This window comes from Gymnoscopelus microlampas (genome assembly GCF_963454915.1).
Source record: "Gymnoscopelus microlampas genome assembly, chromosome: 21".
Taxonomy (NCBI): Eukaryota; Metazoa; Chordata; class Actinopteri; order Myctophiformes; family Myctophidae; genus Gymnoscopelus; species Gymnoscopelus microlampas.
The window spans coordinates 14440389-14453270 of record NC_139958.1 but is presented as its reverse complement, the minus strand read 5'-3'; the positions used below and the strand labels follow the sequence as shown (position 1 = coordinate 14453270).

General features: G+C 40.8%; 1 protein-coding gene across 3 annotated transcripts in view; it reads left to right on the top strand.

The window, feature by feature from the left end:
* Window positions 1–36: 36 nt before the first annotated feature.
* The window catches only part of LOC311037752 (serine/threonine-protein phosphatase 2B catalytic subunit gamma isoform-like), a 29664-nt gene continuing 16818 nt past the window's right edge, over window positions 37–12882 (top strand). Inside the window, exons 1-3 of one of the 3 annotated variants that reach the window (XM_084047038.1) lie at window positions 37–1087; window positions 8596–8793; window positions 10189–10313. In XM_084047038.1, the coding sequence (XP_083903164.1) occupies window positions 1024–1087; window positions 8596–8793; window positions 10189–10313 (387 nt within the window). In that variant the 5' untranslated portion in view covers window positions 37–1023. The remainder of the gene's footprint in view (window positions 1088–8595; window positions 8794–10188; window positions 10314–12882) is intronic. The other 2 variants (XM_084047037.1, XM_084047036.1) reach the window with 2 other exon arrangements.

Sequence of the window (12882 nt, the reverse complement as noted above, 5' to 3'; positions counted from 1 at the left end):
CGTGTTGTAGGAAATCCGTTTGTGTGTTGGTGGATTAATTTGTAATCCGACAGAAGAGGGTCTGGATGAATCCAAGCCACACAACATCGGATCACGGCGACGCACACACACTCGCACGCACGCACGCACCCACCCACACACACACACACACACCCAAACCCACAGCAGGCAGCGGGGGCTTTTTGAACAGATGCAACCAACCAACGCTCCTCGTCTAAAAGAATAAAGAGATAAAAGGGAGAGTCATAATAACGAGATTATTAAAACAAATCTGACGGGCGCTAAGGTTTTTATAAAGCATATGTGCGTGACAGCAGAGCGTGTTGGTGGTGGCGCTGCGGCGGGACGGGAGGGTCGTTTCCTGGACGGGTGGTCGTTCATCATCATCTGGTGGCAGCAGCCACTAGCCAGCCAGCCAGTCCCTGAGCCACAGCCAGGCAGTTAGCAGCCAGCCAGTCAGCCACTAGAGCCAGTCAGATAGTCCCTGAGCCACAGCCAGGCGCAGGCAGCAGCAGCAGCAGCAGCAGCCAGTCACTAGAGCCAGAGGCAGGCAGCAGAAAGTGACAGTGACAGCCTGCTGGTGGTGGCACCGTGCTGCATGGTGTGGACGGTGGCACACAACGATCAGCATTTTTCTCATCATCCCAGGCATCACCCACCCTGCTCTGCTGCTAGAGTTATAGGGTGGCACACGACCTGCTGGGTGGCACACATAGACTGGGTGGCACACGACCGAGTGACGGTCAATAGATTCTCCTCTTCTTCTTCTTGAAGCCATCATCATCAGACCAGCTTCCACTCCTTCATTGTGTTTCTGGGTTTGGTGTTGGGAGTTGAAACCAACCCACTGCTAGCCTAGCCTAGCCTAGCCTAGCAGCACGGCTAGCTGCGTTGTAGCTAGCTCTAGCCATAGCAGCTAGTTTAGTTTAGGGAAGGAGGAAGGAAGGAAGAGGGAGGATTTCTTTTGGTTGTTTGTTGTGGGGTCTTTAGGTTAGGAATTGATCCTCATCCAGGACCAGGTGAATGATGTCTAGTCCTCCTGCTAAAGAGGTTCCCAAGCTGTCCACCGTGGAGAGGCCTGTCAAAGGTAAGGTGTTACTGGTAGTTTCTTTATGATTGGTTTCTTCCTGCTGTTGCACAAACTTGTGGTTTAATGCTAACCGATGCTAATGTCAGCTAGCCGTCGGCTGTTGCAATTATTACTGCTGCTGCTGCACACACAGTCAAACATCCTCAGTGTTTGTTTTAGCAATGATCTTTTTTTGTGGGGTTTTGTTTTTATCTCCTTGAGAAAGTGTGCAAATGTGACCACCGTTTTTGGGTTCGATTTGTACTCTTTATGAGGTTAAATTAACGCTGAGAATTTGACTGAAAAAACACACATCACATTTGTGTTCAGGTTTTTTTTTTCTCCCTTAAAAAAAAAAGAAAAAATGTGCTCATCAAATTATTAAGCGACTATTGAGTTAATTAAATCAGCAGCTAATTAGGATAGATGTACCAGCCAACCCAAGGTGTCAAATTATTTTGACATCTTTGTTTGCACGATCCTTTTTTGAAACGTCGACCCCGTTGTCATCTTATAGCTGTGTGTGTGTGTTTGTTTTCTTTTTAACAATTGTGGATTTAAAATAAATAATGATTGGTGGTATCGCATACGGGTTTAAATAGGTGTGTGTAGTAACGTTATGCCTCTGGACGTTCAAGGCTAATGATGAGTTAGCCAGTTAAGCTAGCTGTGTGTGTGTGTGTGTGTGTGTGTGTGTGTGTGTGTGTGTGTGTGTGTGTGTGTGTGTGTGTGGGGTTGGGGGGGGGGGGGGGGGGTGTATGTATGATGGTGTCAATGGTTTAGAGAGGCTTAGCAGTGTAAAGCAGCGGGAGGGCATTAAACCTGTCCTAATGCTGCTACACAGTAAATTACCCCAGTCTTCACTTAGCTCTGATGTAGTGTACAACATGTTGTCCAAATGATAACATTTTGTACTCTATCATAGCTGCATATGAACACGTATTTGATTGACTACTTTATTAACAAGATTAATAACAGTACAAGAAGTAGTACAGTCAAAAAGTTATGTTAAGGATGACACCAAAACAAAAGCCTCAAGGGGGAATGTTTGTTTCCATTGTGGTCCATTGTGGACTCAATTCATCATCAGTAAGAAATAGCCTATTTTTTTTTTTTAAGTGTCAAATTTACACTGTGGAGGATTTTTACTGTGTAGCCTATACTAGCCAACAACAGTACCTGTGTTGTTTCTTCAATCACACGCACATGTCATGTTGACTGATGTGCTTTTACAATATGTGTACCTCTAAGGTTTTAATTATCTGAGATCACCCAGCTAGCTTGTTTGACTCCCAAAGAAAACAACACTTCAGAATTGATCTATATTAATTTTTTTGATTTTTTTGAAAAAACAATGTTTTCAAACCCCCCAAACCAGGACCCTGTGCATGATCATTTTTATTTTGCATGATGCACATTGATGCATGGCATGACATGCACACGTGCATGCGCACCGCAAGCGTTTTCAGCACGACAACAGACGGGGGACAATTATTTATTTGAGTACTTGCTGTAGCACGCCTAGTGATTGCACCTTTCAACAAAACACAATAAATGTGATAAATGTAAGCGCTGCAATCAATGTGGTGGGAAAACAGCAGGGACAATTTGGTAGTGAATGTTGAAAGCCAGGACATTGTAGTGTTTTACTTGTTGGGACTCAGGACACCCCAGCTTGAAAGCCGGGACAATCCCAGACAAACTGGGATGTCTGGGGCCTGGCACCCTAACGATTAAAGCTGCTTGAGCCCCTTGGTCAATTTCACTGACTCAAATATATCGTATAGAACAGTGGATCAAAGGAACTAAACTAAAACCCCAGTCCACCACACCAATGACGCAATGATGCAATGCAACCAAGTTGCAACTTGCAACCAGCTGCAAGAAATTGCAAGAATGGTCTGTCTGAATTGACCCCGTTGCAGGTCTCGGCACAGTTTTTTGGATAATGTCAAACAATAGCACAGTCTGCAGAGCTGGGTGCGTCTCGATAATGTTGCAGTTGAGAATCACTTATTCTTTCGGGTGGTATGTCAAAGAAAAAATACCATTACAGTTTTTACATTACATTATTGTTTTTATCTTTTTAATTATTGTTAATCGTTAACATCTTAGTGTTTTGCCAATTAGTTGGGGGGGCCCACAGGTTCACTGATATAGATCACGTGGAGCTTGTCGTGTGTGTGTGTGTGTGTGTGTGTGTGTGTGTGTGTGTGTGAGAGGCCTACATGATAACTGATGTTATCCATGTTCTTCAAAAATAAAACATTGATAGCATTTGTCACATGGGATAAGCCTTGTGTTTATACATGTGCCGTGGGCTCCTTGTGTGACTGAAACAAAGAAGGGGGGACAAACTTGATTTTACACACAGTTGTGTCATGGACCAGTCCCCGGAATCTATAGGACTGTCATAAGTATTACATAATACAATTACGTCTAATCGCAATTATTTTGTCATCCATCCATTTTCTTACATACAGAAAGCATGATCTACTATAGCTGATCTACAAGCTTACAACGTGCCACTTTGTAACGCGTTTTAAGCTTGTAGATCTGCTATTTTTACTATTTTTTTGTATTAATAAATGTCAATTTATTTATATTTCAGTTGTTTGACATATCTTCCCTGTGCAATATTTTTATTACGAAGCCCAAAAGGCAAACAGAAATGTGTTCATATGTTCCATTGTTCAATGCCAAAAGCCCAAACAAAGAAGCATTTTGTTGAACTGATCTCACAGCAGCCTATTTGTGTATATTTCTACCCTCTCATACTGTGATATACATTTGTCTATATATCTACCCTCTCATATACAGATAAACATTATAATTGTCTATATATTTCTCATATACAGACTGGCGTAGGGCTGCAACCAATTTTAGTAGTGATTTCTATTGATTACTTTTTTGAATTATCGAGAAGTGATTTTTTTTATTTTATAAATCAACAAATCAACACAAAATAGTATAATAGACAAAAGCGATTAGTCTGATCATGAACGGCCTATTTTATACATTGCCGTACAGCAGTGTTGTGCAAACATTATATCGAAAAGTTTGTGAGCTTGTAGATCTGCTGAGGGGAAAAAAAACTCCTGTATTTGTTGCTACTGTATTAAAAAAAAAAAGTAATGTTTTTTATAATTGATTAAATAGATAAGTTCTATCAACTGTAGCACTTGTAGACTGGTGGCTTTTTGGACATCAGCATGATGATGTTATGACCTTTTTAACTTTAGTTACAGCGGTAATTGAATCACTCTGTCCATTTGCATTGCCTGGCATGTGTAATGATTCTGTGTCCTCATCCATGATTGATGATGGCCCTTGTGATGGAGCTCTGCTGCACCAGTTGTAGGCTATAGCGTCTTCTTGCCAACGGCCTTTATGACGGAGCCGTGCTCAGGGCAGGGCCTGTTCTGTGTCCTATGATATAAGCTCTGCTTTGGGCTCAACAAAACCATGACCATTAAGCCATTGAAACCGGGAACGCATCTGTGTAACCACATTATCCATATTTTTATACTTTGGTTATTCAAAAATAGCAGATATACAAGCTTATGTCATCTCAATGTCCCTCATAGTGCTATGAGCTTGTAGATCTGCTTTTTTCTTTTCTTTTTTACGTGAATTTTTGCAAATGTTTGAATATATTTATTTTTAAAGCGAACATTTTGAACTCAAATCTTTGCTTCATGGGGGTCCCTGGAACTAAATATTTGAGATGGGGGGGCCCGTGGCCAAATACATTTTGGGGGCCCTACCTTGACATGAAAAGTTTGAGAATCACTGATATAGAAACATAAGTTTTTCAAAAAGGATTTAGAAGACATTTGTAGAATCCCCAGAATCCTCCCTTTGAGTTGTGTTGAAATGTTTGCGTTAGAAAATATTAATATATATATTCAAAGATTTGCACAAACTTTCACAATCTTTCAAAAATAGCAGATCTACAAGCTCGTAGCACGGCACTCGGCTGTGAGCATGGAGATCTGCTATTTTTGAGTAGCCAAAAAAATCTAAAAATGACACAGATTCTTTCGCGGTCTAAATGGGTTAATGCAACTCACACTAGTAGTACTAGCAGAGAACTACAGGTTGATTTGCCAAGTTGGACATGAATGACATTGAAAAGAATCCTCTTCTATGGTTGCTAGTTATGTAACAGCCAGGTAGAAGAATGTCTTGTTGGAATTTCTTGTGGTGCAACTGAACATTTTTAACAACGTAAATCCAATATACTTTTGTTGACCGGGGTCTCCCAGCGGCCTAGTCTTAGCCCATTCCTTTGCTCCCTCTATCTTTTCAGAATATTGCCTGATCTTCTAGCTTACAAATAATGTGTCACGTTGTGACCCTGTAGATGCGCTATTTTTTAATATTATTTTTGACATGCCCAGAATACAGACACTAGGGGTCAAGCCAGGGGTTTAGCAGTGTGACTTTAAAATGTGGCCCTGGTGGTCTACCCTCTGGAGTAGGGATGGAGATTGACACCCGGTTCTAAGGACTCCGTTCAGAATGTCCAAATCTTGAAGATCAGTAAGCTCTGATCTTATCCACACTGCTATCCAGTCTAGCAGGTCCGTGAAGTGAAGTGATGTCATGTCTTGAGAGACGAGAGTCATGGTATTTAAATCAAATCACTGTACACACAAATTGTTGAGTGTCTTAAGTTTTTGAATGCATTCGAACACAATGTCAAAGTCAACTACTTGCTACTTGACAACAAGTCGCATCACAACTTGTTTTGAGCTCGTAGATCGGCTATTTTCTCTATGAATTTTAGATTTGGACTTGACCATTGGTGTGCATTGGGCACAAAAAGTTTGAAAACCAGTGCTTTATTCAACAAATGAAGAGTACTGCATCTGCCAAACCAACATTTTATCAGATTCTTAAATTAGATGGGAATATTAATGCATAATACCGTATTTCACATGTGGGCTCTGAATAGGGGTTGGTTTTAAAACGTTTGATTTTAGTTCAATTTATCCCCAACAATCCTATCATCTTAATCAGCCTGACATGTTAAATCATGTACAGTCTATCCTATCGTTTTAGATCAAGAGTAGTAGTCATCAAATGGAACAAAAGATGTTTTTTTTGTTCTCCCTCTTCTTCTTAAGCCAGGTCATGCCTTGTATCCCAGAATTCATTGCATTTGAAATACCTGAGCTCAAGGTGAGAAAACTCTCCCTTGGTTTGTAAAGGGAACAAGCAGGCCTGTGCTTGAGTGTCTGGCTGTCTGACAAAAGGGGGAGGGACACATTTTGTGGATTAAAGTTCTCTGTGGCCACCAGTGTTGCCATGTCTGCTTATTATAAGCTACTTTGGGCTTGTTTGTCTGTAAAAGTTGCTTATAAATATTCTATAGTCTAATGTGCAGCTTATTTGGGTTTACTTCCTAATGTTGTTTAAACCCAACATTTTCATGAAAAGGACCCCCCAAATAAATGTATTTGTCCGCGGACCCGCATCTGAAAATATTTTGTGCCAGGGGACCCCCATACAAGATTTGTGTATTGAAATTGTTTCAAAAAAGCGTGGCTTTGCGACACTGAGCTGGACATATGACGATGATACACGAAAGAAGAAGAAGAAGTTTCAAAAACATTCCACATGTTTACATTTTTTTCCCAAGATTTGTTTTGAAAATAGCAGATCTACAAGCTCACAACGTGATGTGTAGTGAGCTTATGGATCGGCTATTTTCAAATAGCTGCTGATGTAGGCCTATAAAAGTTTAAAGACAAGTTGCTTCTTTTGGTGCTTGTTTTCATAGGCCTGGTTGCTTGTTTCTCTCGTCTGGCAACACTGGTGGCCACACACACAGCTGATTTCAGCCCCTTGGATTCCATAGAGGCCAGCATGTCTTCTTTCTCTCGGCTTGTAACTTTAATACTGCTGCTCTGCACCATGTGGCTGGTATAGTCGAACCCTACTACTAACTGTAATAAAAGATACGTTTATTTTCTGATTAAAGAGCGTTTGAATTGGTCAAAGTAGCAATAGAATACACGTTCAGATGTATCTTCCATAAAACCACCACAGTGGTCTGGTATATCATGAAAGCACAAAAGTTAAAGCCTCAATCTCAATACGTTTTCGCTATTATCCCTGCACATGGTTAATTTCCCATTTCGATTTCTCCCTACAGAAGTCTGAGAGGTCTATAACAAAAACAAAGAACAAAAACGAATTTAAGATGTGCAAATTTTAGGCATAAGGCATCCTTCCTAACCCCTCTTTGTAATCAAAGCTGCTTGACAGTCTCTGCTACTTTCTTTTTTTTCTTTTCTTTTTTTTTATCATGAACCTGATAAAGAACAGTGATTTTAGTTTCGAAACTAAACTAGTTTTAACCACATTAACCCTAGCGACTCTGTTCTGGGCATCTGAGCAACTTTACTTGCAAATAGCCAATCTTCAAGCTCACATTTCACTATTTGACGTACCAAAAAAGTATATACTGTTCGGGTTTACGCGGTTAAGCTTGATTTAGTGGTTAAGTTCTTTTCACTCAGACGTGACAGAAAAAGTTGTTTATCTTCTAATGTTACTGCACGCAGTGCACGGTTGTATGAAAGACAGAAATGACATCAGACCCACAAATCTGGCAGTGTTGGTCGGGCTCTTATTTGTACGGACACGTTTCAGTAGTGTTTGTATCGACATGTTTCAGTATTGAGGTGAGGCAACAATGTGCTTAGCCTTAGCCATTGTTTCCTCTGTGTGTGTGTGTGTGTGTGTGTGTTCGTGCTTGTATATTACCATACCTGTGAGGACCAAATGTCCCCACACATATATAGTAGAATTGTAGAAATGGACAATTTTGCTGGTTCTCAAAGAAAAAAAATATGTTCATGGTTAAAAATATACATTTTTAGTTTAGGTTTACCGATAATAATAATTAAAAAAGGTTGGTTAGGATTAGACATTTACAGGTTAGGTTTAGGGGTTGGGGTTATAAAGTTTTCCCTATCTTAAAAGGATCCCTGGCTAATTCCAGCTCTATGGAATATTATTAGCATGTCCTAATAAAAATCACACCCAGTGTGAAGAGAGTGGTGCCTTTGAAAGTGTAACTGGTTGCATCCTTGTGTTGCAATCAGCAACAATATGTTGACACGTGACAACATATTGTCACGTGTCACGTGAAGCTTGACCAATCATACGGACGGACATACGGACACACGGACAAAGTCTAATGTAGGAGTGGTTGGCACCACTCAAAAAAACTACTTAATACTTCCTAAAGTTGATATGAACATCAAAACTATATTTTAAATACGTTATAGCATATGCAGTCCATACATTCCATGTTATAATGCACTAAGGCATATTTGGCTTATTAGCCAGGGATCCTTTTAAACTGTGGCGATGTCACACACCGAAAGATGTTAAGATCTGCTATTTTTTGGCTGTTGTGTGGCTATTTTCAATGCCGTCCTAACATTTTGATGTCCTCAAGTATATTAATACGAACCCCTGTCTGTGTGTGTGTGTGTGTGTGTGTGTAGCGGTGCCATACCCTCCCGGTACACGCCTGACAGTCAGAGACCTGTACGTAGATGGCAGGCCCAGCGTGGAGTGCCTGAAGGCCCACCTGATAAAGGAGGGCCGGCTGGAGGAGGAGGCGGCCCTACGCATCATCAACGACGGCGCCAGCATCCTTCGCCAGGAGAAATGCATGCTGGAGGTGGAAGCCCCCATCACAGGTAGGAACTGACGATGACCTCTGACTGCCACTTGACTTCATTTAGTCTAGGATAAGTAAGTTAATGTATGCAAGCCTTGCCATGTGTCCCATAGGGCAGTGGTTCTCAACCTTTTGTAGGCTGTGACCCCCCCCTCAAAAAATAATCATATTTGAACTGGGGACCCCCGCACCCTGACAGCACTTAACTCATTCACTGCCAGAATTATTTCTGGCAGCGTTTGCCCACTGCCAAGATTTTTCATTGAAAAACAAAAGTACTCAGGAGCCGAGATACAGCATTTTTAAGTTTTAAGTTAACAAGGAAGTGGATGGGAGTCTAGATCTTCGAAACATCATATCTCCTTGGTCTTTGGGTCAAAAAAAAAAAATGTAAAAAAAAAATAAAATGAAAAATATATATATATTTATTTATTTTACGTCGTTTTAGTCGTTCTAGGCAGGCATGGCTTATGGACAGAAGTCGTTTTAGTCGTTCTAGGCAGGGAATGAGTTAACATTTAATTTGACTCGGTTCCACAAATAAATATTGAAAATAGCCGATCTACAAGCGAGCCCAATCTAAAAGGTCTTGTGTTTGACGTACATGGGCCAGACATGTCGATCAAACAGACCAGGTGGGTCTGGGATCGTGTAGTTTCTTGTAGATCGGCTATTTTCATTTTTTTTGGTCTCTTGTTATATTATTATTTGGCCAATGTTTGACCAGTTTTTATTGTATAGTTTGTTGATTACCTTTGATGCAGTAATGGTCTTTTTTCTTTCAATTTTGTTTAGTTATTAAAAAGGTCTTAACTCATTCACTGCCAGACTTATTGCTGGCCGCGTTTGCCCACTGCCAGAGATTTTTCATTGAAAAAAAAAAAGTACTCAGGAGCTGAGATATAGAATTTTTAAGCTTTAAGTTAACAAGGAAGTGGATGGGAGTCTTTTCCTTTGAAAAATCATATCTCCTTGGTCTTTGGGTCAAAAAAAAAAAAAAAAAAAAAAAGTTTTTTATTTTTTTTGGAAAAATTAATAATTACGTTTTTTACGTCAGTGGCAGGATTGGTAAACGGGAATAATTACGTTTATTACGTCAGTGGCAGTGTATGAGTTAATTGCCACTTCACGGTCATCTGAGGAGGCCCCCAAAATCATGTGGGGACCCGACCCACAGGTTGAGAACTACTGCCATAGGGCTGGAGGAGCCTATCTCCTGTTTCTGTTGCGTGAGGCGGCTTGATGTGCAAATAGATACCCCCCCCCCCCCCAACAAAAAAAAAGTCCACCAGTTTTGTAATTGAATAACAATTTCCTATTGAAACGAACAAAGACATGACCAATTCTACTAAGAACTAGTTGACATACACATGGAATCAGAGATAATGAATCTTATTTGATTGTGTGTCTTCAGTGTGTGGAGACGTCCACGGACAGTTCTTTGACTTGATGAAGCTGTTTGAGGTGGGCGGCTCCCCCAACACCACTCGCTACCTGTTCCTGGGAGACTACGTAGACCGAGGCTACTTCAGTATCGAGGTACGTCTTGTTTTGCACATTGAGTATATTATGTTTTTTTCTCCACAGCTGAAATGGACAAGTGGTCTTCAATCTCATGCCACGTTTTTAAATGGACAGGAGTAGGGAAGTGGATTGGGCATGTAAACATAATGTCAAACTCAGAACTATGCATTTTGAAACTTTATGCTGTGATGTAAACTAATGTGAAAGCTTGATGTTGTGAATGTAAACTTTGTCCATTCATTGAGGGGGGGGGGGGGGGGAGAGAAGCAAAAACAAGACAGGATCTAATAACGGTTTGCCTCCCACGTGGGTCTCCGACTTGCCAGTTTATGACGTCCGTCATCTATGATGGCAGTACTGTGACGTCGGGTCAACTCCATATTTGTGCAAGGTTTCAGCTCGATTCGACCAGGGTTGTCTTACATTACAACGTTTTTAAAAGTTATATAAAACTACTGGCAGTGCGCACAGGAAATGAGTCGCTGATCAGTCCAGCATTTTAAAAAGTGTGAAACACACCCTCGCCCACACCCTCACACTTTCCCTCCGTCACTCACAAACGGTGTTAATTTTGTCGACTAAGACTAAGAGACTAAGGTCTTTGATATTTAGTCGACTAAGACTAGACTAAGGCTAAACAATTTCAAGAAGACTAAAATAGGACTAAAACTAAATGGTGTGTTATTCAAAGGACCAAGTCTAAATCATAATTTGCTGCAGTGTAATTGTTTTTGACTAAGACTAAACATTTTCAGAAGACTAAAGTAGGACTAAAACTAAATGGTGTGTTATTCAAAAGACTAAGACTAAATCAAAATTTGCTGTCAAAATTAACACTGCTCACAAATGAGTGTGCAGGAACCCCTAGAGGCCTTTCATGTTGCCTTTAGGCCAGAGGAGATGGTAGGATGAAACCAAGACCACAATTCTGATTCATTTCCTGTATCTGTGTCACGTGGGGCTCAAACCCCTTTAGGAGCACACAAGCGCATTGTGAGTCTATTAGTGGTTTTCAACCTTTTGTGGATCAGGGCCCACTTGAAAATCTTGAAAGCGTTTCGTAGCTATGCTTATTTTAACAATCAATCGACTGTGTTCCGACTTGGATCAATGAAACTAACGCAATGTACTTAAGTCTTATTTATTGGTATCATTATGAAAACAAAACTTTCAAGGTTTAAAATAACTTGTTTTACATTATCATTTTAATATATCACTTTGTTTTTCCAATTATTTGGGTTGAGAATCACTATTAGTCCAAATGGGAGAAGTGACCATGAGACGTGAGCACATGAGATTCTTTCGCCCCTTAGTCACTGAAATGAATATTGGACCTATTCTTCACCAGCGACATAACATTCCCAACATTCTGACACTAAAATGCAATTTTTAAGACGGAGGACAAATGAGAAGGAAGGAAATTAACTTGTTGGAAACCTCTCTGTGTCAGCAACACTCTGGTGAGAGATAGTGACAAAGATCACAGGATGTTTGACATCTGACCACAAACTGTGGTCCCGTAGTAAGGGTGGCTGCACTCAATTGGGAGACTAGAAGTGTATACACACACACACCATTTCATACCTTTTTGGCTAGGCTTGAAATGCAGTGTCTTCTGTATCAACGTATCTTTGTTTCTTGGTGGGTGGGAAGCCAACAACTCCGAGTAGATGGATGGACGGTCTGTTCGGTGGGGATGGGAAATGGGAGAGATAGCATTAACATCCCCATAATATAGTGCTGCTAGTGAAACTCCTCACTGTCGGCTGAAAAGAAGTGTGTGATGACTCCCATGTGTGTCAGAGGAGACGTGTGGTTGTCTTCACCTCCCCAGAGCCACAGTGGAGGTTGACAGGGACTGCACTTCTATGCATGGGGTGGAAATGGCACTGATTCAATAGGCTCTATGCACAGCAGCCATATTGGAAATGCATTTGGCTTCTTCAATACTTCTTTCACAGGTCTTGGCTCTGTTAACTGTTACAGTCTGGTCAAACAGAGTCAAGAGTGCTGATATTGTGCATGTTGGCTCACTGGAAACACTCTGACACACTAGTGGGTCTCAAAGTGTGGTCCAGGTACCCTCATGGATCGTTGAGGGCTCCTTAACAGGGATGTAACTCTGAGAGTGTAGTTGGTTCCATTTGTACACTCTCAGAGTTATGGGGTTCCTTGAAATTAACTAACTAACCACTGTGCTACATTAATGGAACAGAGCCTTAATTAGTGAAATTGGTAAGACCTGTGCAGGAAGTAACGGCCTAAAAAAAAAGAAAAAGTAAAGATATTTTTGGGGCCTTTTATTGACAGTATGGTAGATTGACAGGAAATGGGGGGAGAGAGAGAGATTGGATTTGATAGGGAATTCCATTAACCCTTTATATAAGTAATTCTTAACAGAGATCTGTCTGAACTTTTCATGAACTAAAGTTTGATTTGTGTACGTGAAGTATGAACCATCTATTTGCAAGACAGTCTGCCATTGTTCATGTGTTCTGTGTGACTTTGTAACGTTTCAGATGTAAGGCCAGAAGCAAGGCTATCGCATGTTCATATACACGTTCATGTGATATCACTGTTATTG